This window comes from Vidua macroura, chromosome 1 (assembly GCF_024509145.1).
Source record: "Vidua macroura isolate BioBank_ID:100142 chromosome 1, ASM2450914v1, whole genome shotgun sequence".
Taxonomy (NCBI): Eukaryota; Metazoa; Chordata; class Aves; order Passeriformes; family Viduidae; genus Vidua; species Vidua macroura.
The window spans coordinates 130835443-130853422 of NC_071571.1; the positions used below are offsets into that span (position 1 = coordinate 130835443).

Sequence of the window (17980 nt, forward strand, 5' to 3'; positions counted from 1 at the left end):
TTTACATCAATGAGTCTAGTGCTCAGGAAATGTGAAACATAGAGCTGGGAGGAAAACAAATGTGTAGAAGCATGCTGGGGGCTGTGATTTTTACCAGACTGCTGTGTGCAGTCTGCGAGTCCAGAGCTGCCTGCCTGAGAAACTTACTCTTGCAGGAATGGGAGGTGTTATGCAAGTGACAAACATTTAACATTAGAAAAACTCTGCATAGTATTCCCAGCTACTAACTTTAAACAAATCGCCTGATGTTTAAAGTAGAACTTCTCATTCGAGCTAAAGATGGAGTTGGAAATGGGACACACAGCTTGACTGTCTCGCTAATTTACAATGAAAGAAAATAACCTTGTGAACAGTGTTCAGCATATGGTTGTGTTGTCCTCTCCAATCTGGTGGTGCACAGCATGTTTTTACCACTGTCTGTGCGCTAATAATGTATTGACAACAGATGAGCCTCAGGGAGAAAGGAATTCAATGATCAAATGGGACAAGGTCATTTAGTCACTCCTTTAAGCTACTTTGAAAATCAAAACTCTCTCATAACTTCGTACAGCAACAAACTTGGGATATTTTTCTGTCTGCTTATTTTACAACAGTATGGTGAAATGGTGAAAGGATGTGAGCATCCATGTTTTTTATCTGAAGAGACCTGGTGGACTGTCAAAAGTCAAACAGAATTGACTTTGGTCTGCTCCTCATTTCTCCTCATGTCTCTTACTAAATGTAATTAAAAATCACTCACAAAGCAATCAATATTATGGAACATGTGCCAAACTTTTAATAATCTCTTTAATTGAAAAACAAAGCTATCAGACCTTTATTAATTGCTATCTCTTATGTAAAAGACATGAATGGACTTAGGCATTTCACAGGTGCTTCTTCTCCAGGGAAGTGTGTGTCTTGGGGTTTGAATGCATTTGCCTTTTTTTTTTTTTCAAGAAAAGAACAGCTTTTTAAAAAATAAGCTTTTAAAAAATTAAACAGTATGTCAGATAGTAACTTAGAGCAGTGTTTCCTGCAGCAGTAGCCCTAGGAAGACAAGGTATTTCTGTGTGCAGTTGAAATACTGAAATAAACTGAGTACAGAGTACAATAACCTTCTGAATCTTCCCAGTTGCTCAGTAGTAAACACAGCAGTGATAGGGAGGAGGCTGCCATCTGTTTTGTGGGGACCCTGTAGCAGGCACTGTGAAAACACAGCTGTTCTCCCATTGAATACACACGTGGTACGTGGACTGTGCATCGTAAAGATGTTGGCGCAAGTTCTGTGGCTTGTCTTATTTACCTACACAAAGCAGTTTGCATTTTCTTTAGGAATCTGGCAGCCTCCATCTGTCTGTCAAAGCTTTGCTGTTCTGGGCTGTGTGCATGGATGGTTATGGATTGGACCTGGAGTTAAAACAAGAAGTCCCATTCTCTCAGATTGCTTTCTTCAATTCGCCATTGTTTACACTTTTTGGGGTTGAAGCTGCAATGGTGTCCTTGATTCTCAGGCTGGAAAAGGATTGTTTTGTCTAACTAAACTGTGAGGAGAACTTGCTAACACTTTATATGAAGTTCAGAGTTACACACTAAAGCAGTACAGAATCCAAAAAATACGAAAGCTAAAACTTAAGGCATCAATACAAAGGTATGAGTTGCAGACCCAACACTTCTCATTCAGATTTTCTTTTGGGACAATTCACATCCTGGAAACACTGACTGTGCCATCGGAACAGCGTGTGGCCAGAGCATGGAAAGGCTGGGGATAGTGAGGAAGAGTTGAAGCTCGCTTTCTCTTCCATGTCTGCCTCTGTTCATGCACACCTACAAGTACCTATGCCTGTTTTCATCCTTCTCATACCAACTTACACACGGTGGGACGTGCAGTTGCTGTTCTGCCCCCTCAGCTGCCCTCTCTGATGCTGGCAATAGGTACTGGTGCACACTGTGTAGAAGCTTGACATTTAGGACTTTGTCTATTATGCTTCAAATAGCAATTTCTTACCCCTGTTCTCCAACTCTAGAAGACTTTTACCTCTCTCTTTGGTTCGGTCTGGGGGCTTTTTTGGCGGTTTGTTTGTTTTGTCCTTTTGGTTTGGCTTTGGATTTTTTGTTTCATTTTTTGTTTGTTTGGTTTGGTTTTTTGTTTCTTTAAACTCAAGAGCCTGTTGCAATGGGCTAACAGAGTGCACACTGCCTTGGCTTGGAATAGTGAGACCCAGTGGGAGATGTCCATGTCCCTGCACACACTCACACTGCAGATACACTCTACATGCTATCTAACTGAAAACAGCTGTGTAAGTCACTCCATTATCTACAGAGGGGAATTTTGTTTGGCAACAGTAGGAACTCAAAAAAAGCATGGCAAGACAAATCTCTTCCCCTCCCATGTGTCTGCAGTGCACTGAAGGGTTAAAGGGTCGGTGTTAGCAACCCTTTAACTCTGGGATGCCTCAAGACATCAGAGAGGGGTGAACACCAGCAGGTAGTTTTAGACTGAAGTGAGTAAAACAGGTGCAAGGCTGCTCAGTATTTTCCTGGTTTTGGAGGTGAGATGGATATCTCATTCCCCGTTTTCTTTCAGCTGGGATAACAACTGTTTACTACTGTAAGTGAACTCCAAGGAGATAGATGTTGAATCTGACTGAGGAGGCTGTAGCATAACAGAGTTCCTTCAGTGCAGTGTCTTATGGTAGAATATGATCAGTGTTGAACTCTTATGACTTACTGGAAGCTAACTGCATTTTAAGGAGACATCTGTCAGATCTTGACATTCCTGTAAATACAACCTAGACTGCACATGGAAAGAATATGTGATTTGAGTCCCTTTTACTTTCTTAAGAAAATTCCATCAGGATGCCTACTGGGAAGGGAAACCTTTCAATCCATGTAATACAGCTTTTGTAGAAGCTAACAAGTAATTAATGTATGCTGCTGGCCATGATTTCAAATCAAGATATAGCTTAGGTTTGTTTTTTTTTTTTTTTCTTCTTTTTTCTGTTTTTTTTTTTTTTTTTAACAGTCCCACTGCTTCCTGGCACCTCCTGCCATTTTTAGAAAATAAGTCTTACTCCAGAAACAGAAACTTGGCTTGATCAGGTATTGAGGTCACATTATATGCTGTTTGGTTTGTTTTTTTTTTTTTTTCTGGGGGTGAGGGGGTTGTTTCCTCCTGGTATCAGACTGATTGAAACCATCTGTGGATGCCATTAGTGTGCCTCCAAATTCAGGTACCGACAGAAAAAGCTTGCTTCACTTAACCCGTGAAACCACTGTAATGGCCATGGATCACTAGATGAAAGAGCAAGCTCTGGGATGAAGGTTATTACATTACCATGTCTGTAAATATCTTTGGAAAAACCTTGCTATGAAAAAAAGAAAAGTAAACCTACATAATGATCCAGAGGCAATAAATTAGTCTTAAGAATGTGTGATAAAGTCAGACATTTTGAGAAGCCTACAAAAAGCTTAAAACTGATGAGGTAAATGTAAAGCTTATGTTACAAGTATTCTTGGTAAGTTACACAAGCTATTTAAATGATGAGAAAACCTCTATCGTAACAAGTTTGAGAGAAAAGCAGTGGGAGACTTTAAAAATAGAACATTCAATCCTTTTTTTCTTAAGATTAGTATCTTGAATCCTTTTATACAGACTATGATTTAGAATTTCTGAATTTTCATTAAATTTCAACAGTAGGAAGGCATTTAAAAATCTGGTTTTAGATCCAGATCAAAGCTGCACCATGCCAGAAACACCCCTGCATGCTCCTGGTGTTGTCTCACACTCCAGGAGCACTGTGCAGTGCACAGCAGGGTTTGATTTTCGTTTGCTGGCAGGAGCCAGCTGACCTGGGGCTGCCTCTACACACCTGCCTTATACATGGGAGGCCCAAAATCCATACATACCATGTTTGCACAGGCAGTCTGTTCATCATATTAGCTCCCAATGGCAGATGTGCACAATGTCTTCTCTTTTGGGACGATGACTGAAGTGGAATTGAACTTGCTCGTGCATCGCCGATGGGCTTAGAAAGCTGTGTCCTCCCCAGAGAGCAGTGGCTTCACAGCTGGTGCTTCAGGGCAGGCATTAGGGGTTCCTTGCTGCAGCATTCAGACCTTGGCTGGTGCAGAACTCGACAGTACTGCAGTTTGAGCACTGAGGTTGGCGTGCTGGTGGAAACTGCCCAAAATTTAAGAAAAAGTAAAGCAGAAAGTTCAAGAAAAGCCTTTAAAAGCTAACCTGAGGAAACAGGCTGACAGAAAGGACTTGGAATTCTGCTCCTGCCATGAATGTTGCTGATGGAATGCCTCAAAAGCAGTGCTTGATGACAACAAAGTAAGGAGTCATTGCTTCCTATGGGTGGCTGAGCTTTTGCCTGACTAAGGGAACCCTGTGTATGGCATAGACACTGATTTGTGAGAGAGAGGTAGCCAAGTGCCAAGGGCCATGCCTGTGGAAGAGGATCTGTTTAGAAATCTGGTATATAAGAAGAAGTGGAAGGTAAACTAGCAACTTTACCTTTTCATTTCTTAGAGCACAGCAGCATGGCCAGCAGACAGCTCCTTTGGAGGCTGCTGCTCCAAACACACCTCTCAGAGCTGCTGCCCAGCTTCACTAAAGGGGCACCTGCTGCTTCTCACAGCTGCATCCAGGGGTGTTAAAGTGGTAAAGTTAATATGGCTACAATGGTTTTTGGCATATTTTTGTACATATCAAACACATTTGCTGTCCAAAAATGATTGTATTTTGCTGGTGACATTAACTTTTTAAGAGTTTGGAAAGAAGTTAATAGACTCTAACTATGGTCATAGGAACAGCTCTTACTGAGTGAAGCCTCAGCAAGCAACTTTTTATTTTAAAAACGTTTGAGTAACCTTCAGGAAGAAGAGATTTAATTATGTTAAAGGACAACTGGTAAATGCCTGTAGTTTTTCCACAGGAAGACTGCACATCAAAGCAAAGTGATTCCTAATCAGACTCTGCTACAGCCTCTCAGGAACAAAATTTTTTTTGTCCCACACAAAAGACTTTAAACTTAATAAGTTCCACTTTAATGAGGAAGAGCAAGTGCTATGCTGGGTAGGCTGACAAGAAGACATGATTGTAGCTTACTGCTCTTTCCTTCTTTGAAAGGCATAAAAAATCCCCCAAATGCCCTCTGTGTTGTTGACTCATCAGCTACTCTTACTACATTGGTGTGATCTGACTTCCTCATCAACTGATGTGCCTGTAAATAATTACTTTTGTATAGCATTTAATAACATTTTTATTGAGGATTAGTCAGCTGTTAACATGGCAAACTGTAATAAAAACTTGGTTTATGTGGAATTCTACTATATGGAAACTTTTGAAATCCTGTAAATTGTTGTACCTCCTACCTTCTCTGTGGTGCTGTGTTTCTAATTCTCCTGATTGTGTGGTAAGGAGCAGCTGTTGGCAGATACAGTAGATTTAAGGGTTGAGGCAGAAATGCTACTTCCGTAATCACAGGTCTGAGAGTGCTTCAGAGCTTTCCTCTGGAAACAGACAACACAAAATTAAAATAGATTTTAAAAACTAGAGGAGGACACCACAGGCAAGATGATGTGATAGCAGTAAAAATATGATGGATTTTGAAGTCCTGTTCCTATAACTGCCTGAAGATTTTCCTGTGGTATTGTCATCTGCCTGTGGAAATTATCTTTGCTTCCTGACAAATGCTGTGGTTCTCAGGCACCCCATGTGATGGAGGTACTCACTGTAGCTGTGCATTCACACAGAAAGTGAAAAATTTGCTGCAGATTTTTCTTTGCTGTCCATGTGTGCAGTGGCACCTGCAGTTGCCTTTTAGCTGGATGGCCCCACTGGGTGAGTCCAGAGGTAGTATTGAGAAAAGCAAGACCTTGCCTCCTAAACTGGGTGAGGGTATGTATGCATAGAAAATGTGTCCCAAGTGCTGGTGTATATTAAGAAATATGTAATTATAGATATAATGCAAAATGATCTCTGCAGGCTGCCCTTTCAAGCTTGCAGGTTGTGGTTTACTGAGGAGACAAAATTGAAATTAGCAAAGCTTTAGCTGAGGCACATTGCCCACATGTACTGTGGCTGTGGGCTCTGTCCCCAAGCTGCTGCAGTGGTTTGTGGACTTGCAAGGGAGTAAAGAGGCCTCTTTCCATAGCTGATGGTGAGGGTGTTACCTTGCCTTCAGGACACAGTACTCACTACTTGGTCCAACATGAGTCCAGTCAGTGCCCTAGTATGTTGCAAACAAATATGATACTCCTGGGCATTGTACCCCACCTTAGGAGTATTTGTGAGACACCAATTCTGTTAATTAATGAAAGCATCACACTCAGGAATCTCTCGTCAATGTTTGAGGTGGAGCTGACCCATCATGTTCATGACAGCAGACTAGCTGGACTAAAGGTGCTCCCATACAACTTTTATAAAGGGACTTAGGGAAAGGATTTTCATAAAATTAAGCCTTCATTTTTGAAAGGGAGATCTGTGTTGTGAAGGCTGTCCCCATTGAAAGAGCTCCTTGATGCCCCTGCACTTCTCCCAGCAGGGGTGACAGCACATGCTGTAGCTGGGGCAGAGGCACGAGCATCACAGGTGTTGCTGACTGGACTAGTCCTTGAGACCAAGTTAAAGCTGCTTTCTCTTCTCCTTTACCTCAGGGAATACCTTCATTTGGGGTGCTCATCTTCTGCCCAGCTGCTGATGTTCAAGCTTGTAGGAATAATTTACCACCAGATTCAAAAGCCCCTTGGGCAGGAGAGAGTGGCACATTGGACAGCATGACTGTGTAAATATCATTAACGGTGTCATTAAAATGCAAAAAAAAAAAAAAAAAAAGCATTTCTGAAAGTGATGATGAACTCTGGTTAAAGATCAAGTACTGCCACAAGAAATCTTGGTTTAAGTTTAAATATCCTCAAGTAGATTATGCCTATGGTTCTGAAGATGACAAGGGGGTTTTAGCATTTAGCCATTTCTCAGGTGTAGATTTCCTGGCCATGGTTCAATAATGAGCCAAAGCTCCTGATGTCTTGCCCTCCACTGAGGACTTGTGGTGCGGCGTGACAGTGCAATGAGGGGCTTTCTAGGCATCCCACCTTGGTGTTCTATTTCAGGCTGGATACTTCAGAAACTTCTTCACATACCACACTCTCTCTTTTCAATTCAAATGATTCTTTTTGCCTGAGGGGATTGAAACAAAACATAAACTACCATTTTTAATGCATAATTTTAGTTTTTAATTTTCCAGCATTAGTCCCCTCAAACCCACATCAGCCTATGCAGTTTTAATTCTAATCTTAGGAAAAGAGATTATCTTCTCTTATGTTTCTTCTTCTGGTGAGGGAAGAAACTAAACGATCAAAGGAGTGAAATTGATACAGGCTTGCAAGAATAGCCACTTGCAGTTTCAAAACCCTTTCCAGTTCTTTCTTTGCTTTCATATTGCTGTCCAAGGAAGGTGTGGGCATGTGTGCTCTGATCTGCTGAAGAGTGTTTAGCCCTCCAAGACACAAACTTAGCATTTCTTCATTCCCCCCACTCTTGCACTTGATATATCCTAACATTTTTACTTAATATGCTCTTAACTGGTGATTGATGAACATCCCTTTCCTTTGCATGTCTTTTTTAGATGTAAACAGGAGGTAAAGCTGAAGCCTTGGGGATACACCAGAATCTCCAGGAAAATCAGCACTCCTTAATTTTCACTTCCAAACTGATCTTACCAAGACTCTTTCCAATGTGTGGTGCAGAGGCCAGACTATCCTGTTGATAGTCTGGTTTCCTGATTATTTCCTTCCTTGCAGTGGATAATTCATATTGACAAAATTGGGTGAACTGCAACATCACTGGGTGATGTTGCATTTTGATTTAATAGGATGCTGTGGTTGTGTCAGGAACAAAATAAACCACTATTGATTTCAGAGGCTTGATCTGTTAATGCCTTTGCAGCTATGACAGTTGAAAATCCAGTGCATTCCTGGGGAAAAACTCTACTTTGTCAAGGCTGGTTTTGTTTCACTGACTTGTTTCAAGACAGTGTGATAATTTTACACAGTATCTGATTGCCATGTGTCTGTAGCATCTTAAAATCCTTCAGTTTCTCACACCTGGCATGTGTGCAAAGGGGAGCGACCGGAACAAAAATGTCCCTACTCATAGTGCTGCTTCTGAACAGCTCTTTCTGGATGATGGGGGAAATTAGTGCTGTTTGACTGACCTCCTGTTAGTCTCCAGTTCAACACTGCTTTTTTAGGGTTTTGGACTTGAATTGATAAAATCTGCTCTTTGTAACTATCTTTTCTTTCATTTATGCCTTGCTAGAATTAGAGCTCTGATCTATATAGATATAACCTGGACTGTTTTGTCAGCATTCTTGCAGGTTGCTTCAATTTAAATTTTGTTTACTTGCATAGAGAAAACAGCTTTAAGTCTGAAAATCTGAAATAAATCTGAGGGCTTGAAGGAGTGAGCCAGGTCTCAGCTGCAGAAAGATATTCCACCCTATAGCTGAAGTTTGTTACCCCTGCTGCTGTACTACAGCCCTCCAGGTTTGGCTTCATCCCAGATTTTTCCTTTCATGTGTGATGCTGGATGTTTCTAGACTGCCATTCACTCCTTTTCTCAGTTCTTACCCTTAAGACAGCAAAGATAAAACACGAAGCCCAAAGAATGTTTATGTTAGAAGTTCCTTGAAGCTGCAGGGGAATGAGTGACATGTGGACATATATGCCTCAAAAATCAATGAGATGCAAAAGCTGAAGGGCAGGGAGACTAATGTGTGATGGAAAGGATTTAACAGTCTTGCTGGTTCCATGCCCCTGCCTAGAGGAAGGTTTTGTCACAACAAAGCGATTGCCAGCAGATATTTGTCTAGTCAGGTCTTAAAGATCTCAGTGGTGGATGCTGTCTCACCTCTCTGGCCACTATCAAGGGCTCCATTGTCCTTATAATTAAAAACATGCTGAGGAATTCCATGCCCAACATCTAATGCCAGTCTTTTCCTTTGGAATGAGAGTTAGTTATTTTTTGGTTTGCAGATTACAGAACAGCTGACCGACTTCATACCTTAGTCCTTATATCACTGTTTGCATGTCTCTTGCAGTCTCCTGAAAATCTCCAGGTCTTTTCATCTCTATTGAAGGGCATTCTTTCTGGTTATGCTCTTGGCTTTTCTCTAGACACTTGCCAGCTGATCCATGTCTTTCTTGAAATCCAGCCCCTAGAACTTCAGTTCACTGGATTGCCCAGGGAGGTTTTGGAGTCTCCCTCCTTGGAGATATTCAAAAGCCTTGTGGATGTTTTTCTGAGCAGCCAGCTCTAGGTAGCCTGGCTTGAGCAGAGCAGTTGGACCAGGTGACCTCCAGAGGTCCTGCCACCCTCACCCATCCCATGAGTCTGTGCTCTGAGGCTTTGCTAAGTGTCACAATTTTACCAGGGTTCAGTGAGGGCTGAGCGTGAGCCAGTGTGTGCCCAGCTGACCAAGAAGGCCAATGGCATCCTGGCCTGTATCAGCAATACTGTGGCCAGCAGGACCAGGACAGGGATTGTGTCCCTGTACTCAGCAATGGTGAGGCCACACCTCGAGTGCTGTGTCCAGTTCTGGGTCCCTCAGTACAAGAAGGACATTGAGGAGATGGAGTGTGTCCAGAGAAGGGCAACAGAGTTGGGGAAGGGTTTGGAGCACAAGTCCTGTGAGGAGCGGCTGAGGGAGCTGGGGTGTTTAGCCTGGAGAAAAGGAGGCTCAGGGGGGACTTTATTGCTCTCTGCAACTGCCTGAAAGGAGGCTGTAGCCAGGAGTGCTCGGTCTCCTCTCCCATGTAACAAGTGGTAGCACAAGAGGAAATGGCCCCAAACTGTGCCAGGGGGGGTTAGATTTGATATTAGGGAAAAAATTTCTCACAGAAAGAGTTGCCAAGTATTAGAACAGGCTGTCCAGGGAAGTGGTTGAGTCACCATTCCTCCATTTGAAAGACATGTGGATGTGGCATTTAGGGACATGGTTTCATGGAATTGTAGAATTCTTAAAGTTCGAAAAGACCTTTAAAATTATCAAGTCTGACTGTCAGCCTAACACCAGCACCATTTTCACCATTAAATTATATCCCCAAGTGCTATGTCCACATGCTTTTTCAACATTTCCAGGGATGGTGAGTCCCAGGTTTAGTTGTGAAGTTGGCAGTACCAGGTTAATGGTTGGACTTGATGATCTTAGAGTCTTTTCCAACCTAAATTTTTCTATGTTTCTATTTAAATGCACCTTTCATAGAGAAGGAAGGTGAAGTGTTTGTAAAAGTCCAGAAAATTATGGTTAATTTGAGCAACACAAATATTTTCCCCAACATGCTATCCTGAACTCAATGAAATTTGTTCCCTTGTCTTAAAAACATTTGTTTTTTAAAAACATTAAATCTCTGTTTTACTGTTGAGTTTTGGTGGGTTTTACAATACCTACAGCAGGATTAGGACCTCATTATTGATTGGTACTTAGCAATTGGATCACCTACATGGAGCAATATTAAGAATAAACTATATAATTACAATTTTTGAATCATTCTCTAGGTTTCACTAAATGGGAAAAATACTTGACTACATATTAAATCTCTGCAGAAATTAGAACTGCCTGAATTAGACCAAATGAACAAAAATATCTTCAAATGCTCATGCCTACAAGTTTTCATCCCTTTACTAGCAAAATAACACTGTCTGTAACTGGCTGAATTAGGACAGCTATTTGTCAACCTCCTTAGTGACTGCTCCAGCTGCTCTTATGAGCTACTACCTCATGCTGTGGGTTGTGCCTTGTCCTACACAGCAATACAGAGGGGAAAAAAAAAAAGTGAACCAATGTTCTCCTGTATGCAGTGCTGGTTCATGAGAAAACCAGAAACCATCTAATTGAAGAAAACAAAGGAAACCATATCTTAAATGATTTTAAATACTTTAAAACCCCACAAAAGTTAAGATTTTTCCTTCCTGGGAATGATTATCTCTGGGAAATTTGTCTAATATGTATTTTTACTGCAGGGTAAGACTGCTTGTAACTACAGATCTGGTGTGTCAGGGAATGTCTATCTGTGGGTAGCCTTTTATTTAGTATCACATCCCTGAGACACACACTTAAAATTGTTTGGAATTTCTGGCTTACTTCTTGCCTTTGGTGCTGGTTTTGTCCACATGCTCCTGCCTTCTTCCACCCTGTGTGAAATGACCTTGAAGGCAGAGTCAAAAGGTTTCCTGTATGAGACACACATACACCTGGGTTGTGGATGTTCATTTTGTAGTGGTGTAGCCCTTAACAGACCTGCAACCTCAGTGCAGTTCGTTGAAGTATGTGATCGTATTTTAACAGGCAGAAAACATGCATTTCTCCTATGTACCTTTCTACATACTCCCTTTCTACATTTAGTTTATCTTTTTATTCAACTTTGTTCTCTACATTCAATAATACATTTGTTTTAATTTGAAGTCAAATATTAAGGCCACTTTTAGAACACAAATATGCTTAGGAAAAATTCTTAAGAAAATGCTTAGGAAAAAAATGCTTAGGAAAAAGAAGCCCATATATACCTTTATCATCTGTTAGTGACTTATTGTGAATAAAAAAGGCTTGAATATAGGTCTCCCAAGAGGTAAAAAATACTGTGATTAAATCTCTACACGTCCTTTGCAGTGGAAGCTTCCTTCTCAGTTTGTTTACACATACTAATGGATAAGATCGTAACATTAAGTTGGTGACCAAGCTGTCTAGAAATCCCCGTGTGTTTTGCAGATGATGACTGGTACCTCTGCCACGTGACTCTCCTTGCTCCAGAAGAGGAGCTTCTGTCCTGGGGCATGTACCCATACCCGTACCTGGCGCGCGTCGACCCCGATGCGCGCAAAGGCACTCTGATCTACCAGCTCGTCGCACATTGCAGCAGCCACGAAAACACCACTGCTGGCATAACTTACACGCTCATTGCAGGTAGGGCTAGTCTGAAAAAAAAAAAAAAAAAGTTAAATTCTGTTTAGTTGCAGATGCTTCTTACCAAGTTCCCATTTTATTATTTCATTGGTAGATTTTTCCCTTGGGGAATCCTTAAAGACACAGCAAGTACAGCAAGTAGAAGCTGGAAGTGCTGTAACTAAAAGTTACATGGATGGGAATCTTTCTTGTTGCCATTTTCTTTGCTTATTTTGAAATTGATGGCAGCTTTACTTTTAGCTTAAGGCTCCGTTTCTTAATTGTTCTTGTCTCTTTTACACTGTTGGTCAACAAAAGAATGTGAGTGAAAGATAAGGTGAACAACTGGAAAGGTAAAAAGTAGTGCATACAAGGACATAGGTGGATGAGTTGGGGATGGCTTACCTTGAAATGGTGAAGGTGCAAATGTTCTTGCTGTGGGGCATGTCTCAGACCAGCTGTGCACGTGTTGATAGGTGGTGAAGAACGATTCCAAGTGGATAAGGACACTGGTGTGATCATGACAACTGGTCTGCCTTTGACGTGGAACAAGGAGTATGTGGTTACTGTGGAAGCCTCTGATGAGCACGGCAACAAAAGCCCCTACGCCTCCGTTTCCATCCTGGCAGGCTCCCGACCTCCGCAGTTCACCAACATGTCCTACAGCGTGTTTGTCCCTGAAAATACTCCACCAGGAGAAAAGTAAGTTGTACTTGGTCAGGTGACTCCTCCCTGCAGTCTGAGAGGAGCTTCGCAGAGCACAGCAGGGTGAAACTGTTGTGGTTTTGCTTCTTAGGGCCACGCATATGCATTTGTCTATCACACTTTAAAAATAATGTTGTGTTTTCTAAAAGAATTTGTGCCTCTTGATGTTTCTCCAGTGTAACATAAGTCTCCATGTGTCACACATAGTCTGGGATGCTGGAATTATTTTAATGCTTTTGGGGTTTTAGTGCATAGCACCATGAATTAGAACAGCCAAACTACTGGCTATGCATCTCCTGGCGATTTAAACAAATGCCTGAAAAATAGTCTTTTAATTAACCAGATCTGGAGTTGTTTGTGTCCTGTTTGACTTGTATTTAAATTTCTAGAAAGACAAGTCATTGCCAGACTCCTGAGATAACAGCACCAGTGTGAAATACAAATAGATAAAGCTCAATCTCCAAGCGGCTCTGCTGTTGCATGAAGAGTGGCTAAGCCAAGCCACAGTGGGGAGATGCTCTCAAGCTGGCTCTGGGTTTATTGTCACTGTTCAGCTACTTGAGAGCAGAATGGGCTTTAAGACCTCTAAGGAGCAGGTGGAACAGTGCCATAAGGCCTCTAAGGAGCAGGAACCCTCAAAATAAACCAATGACCTAGGAAAAATTGCTGGAGATGTGCCACTAATCCTTAAGAGAGACTGAATGAGAAGGAGGAGGGAAATTTCTCTACTTCCCAGGAGCTTTCAGTAAGATGAGCTAAAAGTGTATTATGCTGGTGAAAGACTGGTGTGAGAGGTGGAGCTTGAAAACATAAGTCACAGTAGGGAGGCAAATATTCCTTTGATATCCTGCCAAGGTGGACAGCAGGATCTGGAAAGCCCTGTGCTCCATGGGTTTCCCATCCATGTCTAAATATGTTTCTTTTCTAAATATACAACTACAGAAAAACTCAGAAGAATAGTAGGTCACTTATTTCTGAATAACTGAGAAACTGGGGGTAGACCAGTAACTGCTGTCAAGTATTTTAAAGGCTACAATAGGGAAGAAAAAGATGGTTTAATGTTACTGGGGGTTGAAATGGGTTGTTATTTCAGCACTGCTGCGTCAGTGAATAAGTTTGGTGAGAGAAGAGAAGATAGATGGGCTCCCTGTCTGTATACAAAACTGAGCCAAGCATAGACAGGGAGTGAGCAAGACACCTTTCCTCATCCTATCCTCCTCTAGGTGCTGAGGAGACAGCTTTTGTGGTTACTGTTTTGAAGCAAAGGGTTGTTCTCTCGTTCTTTGCAGAGTAGCAGTTGTTGAGGCTGTTTCTTTCCAGAGCCAGCCTCTTTCCTACACTCTCCTGATGAACCCCTCTGGGCTCTTCCGGGTGAGGCAAGAGAGTGGAGAGCTCAGCCTGACCCACCCTGTGGACTATGAGAGCGAGCACCACCTCTACCACCTCCTACTGAAAGCCATGGAAGTTGAGAGCACTCTCAGCAGTGTCACTGAGGTACATGAATCTCTTCACTCCTACCCATGGTCTGCAATCCCTCGCTCCGGGACCAGTTACACAGATGGATAGCCCAGGGCACTCGTGAGGATGCTGGGCAGGGAGGAGGCTTTGTAGTACAGGCAGAAATCTGGGCTCTGACCTGGGTACACATCTGGGCTCTTCAATTACCTCATGTTATTACTCTTTGGCTTTGCCTCCCATCTTGGGGAGTGGAGGAGAAAATACTTCTCCGTGTTACAGGAGTAGTGTGAGAAGATTGGCATCAGAGGTGTAAGGATGGGACAGCAGCAAAAGCACTGACTGCCACTGCAGTGTCCAGGAAGAGGTGCTCTTTTGGCAGTGTAGAAGGTAAAATCCATTCTCAGTGTGTCCGTTTTCCTCAGGTCATGGTCCATATCACCGACGAAAACGACTGTTCTCCTGAATTCCAGCGCTCCATTTACAGCAGAGACAACGTTCCCGAAACCATTCCTATTGGCACGTCTCTTCTGCAAGGTGGGGACCATCCTGTCACCTTTCATTTCAGTCTTGCTGCAGATGTGCTAGTTTGTTACCTTTTCATGTTCTGGCCACCAGGAAGTGCTGTCTTGCACAGGCACTGCCTTTGTAAGATGTGGATGGCAGCTTTCCTGGCAGCCTGTGGATGACTTTTAGGTATCCTGGAAGTAGAGCTGTGAATGTCTTCAGGTGAGGATCACTGTACTGTGCCCAAGGACGGATCCTGTGGTATCCAAGGGCAGTTAAAGCAGCTGGTAGGAAGTGGCTTCATTTCCTTTAAATGTTGTAGCTGTCTTTTAACTCTTCTTGGCAATCTTTCTGTGTCCCAGAAGCAGCTGCAATTAGTTTTACTTTTCTTAATGTGTTAAGAAAAAACCTGGGCTTTTTAAAAATGGGAAGCTAGTTTTGTCAAATAGGCATTAATTCTGTATAAGTGACTTGCAAAGTGTTAAAGGAAAAGTAATTTGAAAGCCTATGAACATTTGTTGTTTTTAACATGGCCATGTGTCACTTGCATATAAACCCTGACTGCACAGGTGACATTTTTAGAGGCTAAAATATGTATGCTGATAAAAGACTTCAGGGGGTATGAACCCTGAGAAATGAATATGTGCCAAGGCAAGACTTAGCAAAAAGATGAAAATGTAAATTTTCCAAAGCTGGAGCTGAACTCTGCAGGTTTCAGAGGTAGTTTAGCTTCCCTTGTGTAAGGGGGCTGCAGGGCCTGCTTTTTCTAAACATTTGCTAAGAGAATTCAGAGCTTGTCATACTTCATTTTTAGATTTAATTGCTCTTGGGAAGAAAGCAATTGATCAGAATAACCAAATCCTAAAATTCCTAAGCATGTGATTTTCCTTAAAGAGATGAATATTCTATCCAGAGGACTTGTAAAGCTCATCAAAATTCCACTTGTGGGGGAAAAATGTGTGTCCCATGTCCAAAGCAAGCAGAATGTCAAAGCTGTGCAACTGCATCCCACGTTGTTGTCTTGCCACATGGGGTACGTTTCAAGAGAAAGAGCCATCTTAGAAAAGAAAATGTGAGGTGGAAGTACAGTGACAGTCAGTGGAAATGGGTGTGTGAAGACTCACTTGCTGTAGAAGGGCTGAGCAGGGTTGTTAGTGGCTGCAAGGAAGCTGTACCTTGTGCAGGATGAGACCTGTGCCACTAACTCTTGACTGCCAAGGTAAGTATCTCAGGAAAAAAAAAAAACAAAGAGCTCTTACCCTCATTGTAGCTCCTTGAGGGATGGGATGTTGTGGCCTCAGAATGACCCACAAACAAAAATAAATGCAAATATGTCAGCTTCTGCCATTGTGGGCATGCCTGTAGCTGTTTGTGGCAGTGAGAAAGGTAGTGTGATAAATGCTTTCGTTAAAACTGTGGATGATGCAAATATAGGTTTCAGTTTTCACCGGTTTTTATTTTAGCACACTCAAAGTCTGGAGCACGGAGGGTGCTCTCAGCCTTCAGCTGCATCACTGTGCCAGCAGAACAAGGCTTGGAGCTGTGGCTGGCAACTCAGTCAGCTTTTGAGCCAGAGTTAGTTTGCACTAAGCTAGTTCAGAACACATACAAAGCCAGCACAGAGCTGCTTGTGGCTGGCATATGATCCTTAAAATATCCTTTGCAAGGCACATCGGTTTCCAGGATGGAACGAAATGGAGGGGAATAGAATTCCCAGGTGCAATAGAATTCCCAGGTAAGGCATGTTTCTGTCATGTACAAGTAAGTACCACATTCACTATTTGCCAGAAAACATCTGGGGGAAAAGAAGCATATCATTAAGCACATAGCATGTATTTCTGTGAATGGTTAAATGGCTCACTAATGACTGTAGATTAAATCTGAATTTTTCAAATCAGATAAGTTTTTCACATTCTGCATGCCTTTCTAAAAACAACAACAAAATACTTAACCACTATATTTGACAGATTTAAATCACTGTCATTTTAGTCTTTGAGTTTTTAATATATTTTGCCTGTCAGTGCAGCAAGAGAGTCATTAACTCTAAAGCCCTTGATTTTGTAGTCTGTAACACAAACATTTATTCACAGCAGGATTTGGAGAGATTTTAAACAAAACCTTACAACCACTCTAAATATCCTTGTAAACAAAGATGAGTAACTATCCACAGGCAGATGCAGTTGAAATTTTTTGCAACTAAGTAGAACAGTTCTTCAGTGTATTTTTGAAATAATTCTCTGCTCCTTTCCTATTTTGAGTTAATATCCTGACAGAGACAGGTTGTTTCTGCCACCCCTCTATGAATAATGCTGCAGCTGTTTGCTGGGGTGTCCACGCACTGCAATCAGTTCTGCTTCCACAAGGCTGTGTGCTACCACAGTGGCTGCATCTGGATCCTATTGGTAGAAAAAGGAGTTTGTTTATTACCAGTGCGGGTATGATGTGAAGCCTCATTCTTAAGCTAGAAAAATTGCAAGGTAATTGGAGAGGTGAGCTTCTGCTCTTCAAAATCACTTTTGATGCTTTGTTATGCTGGTTTGCTACTCTTGAGCAGATGGGACACTCCGCGTACTGAATAAACACTTACTGGGGAGGAATGTTTAATCACTCATCATACCTCAAAGCACCAGGTAATTAAAAAGTGTATAACTAGCTGGGAGCTAATTAAATTTGAACATGACATTCCTGGAAAGAGTGAGGAACCAGTTTATGACTGATAATGCTAACCAACGTGCATACTGATTGTGTGCTAATTACCAGTGTTGATTGCTATTTGTACAAAGCATTTTGTGCAGTGCTGGGATCACAGCTGTCTTTCAAATTCACCTGACTGAGATCACTCGGGCTGAATTGGAGCAGAGGGAAGAATTGTTTTGATTTTTCACTCCCAGCCTCCTGCTAAGTTCCCAGACTCTAACCACAAAAAACCCAAACCAAAACAAAATCCAAACAAACAAAACAAACAAACAAAAACTTTTATGGATTAAACAGATTTAGGTGATGCCTGTTCTCAAAAACTAACAAACAAACAGAGTTGGAAACAGCATACCAAACTTCCTATGCAATATGACTATTCTGTTAAATGTGCTTTCTAATAGTGCTTGCAACAGACTGCGACTCTGGCTCCAACTCTGAGATCTCTTACTTCATCCAGAGCACTGATTTTTCCATCACACGTCACGGGGTCATCAATTCTAACCAGAGGCTGAACTTTGAGCGAGCCAACCACATGTACGAGTTTGTGGTGATCGCCGTCGATAAAGGACATCCCCCTCGGACAGGGACGGCGTCTGTGCGCATCCGAATGGCCAACGTCAATGACGAGGCTCCCGTCTTCTCCCAGGCCGTGTAAGGCACCTTGAACACCTGCTTTGCTTTTAAAAGAT

General features: G+C 42.1%; 1 protein-coding gene across 1 annotated transcript in view; it reads left to right on the forward strand.

The window, feature by feature from the left end:
* Positions 1-17980, forward strand: part of LOC128816255 (neural-cadherin-like) — a 54612-nt gene that overhangs the window by 1138 nt on the left and 35494 nt on the right. Inside the window, exons 2-6 of the mRNA XM_053993720.1 lie at positions 11754-11948; positions 12404-12629; positions 13922-14126; positions 14513-14624; positions 17693-17942. Of these exons, the coding sequence (XP_053849695.1) occupies positions 11819-11948; positions 12404-12629; positions 13922-14126; positions 14513-14624; positions 17693-17942 (923 nt within the window). The 5' untranslated portion in view covers positions 11754-11818. The remainder of the gene's footprint in view (positions 1-11753; positions 11949-12403; positions 12630-13921; positions 14127-14512; positions 14625-17692; positions 17943-17980) is intronic.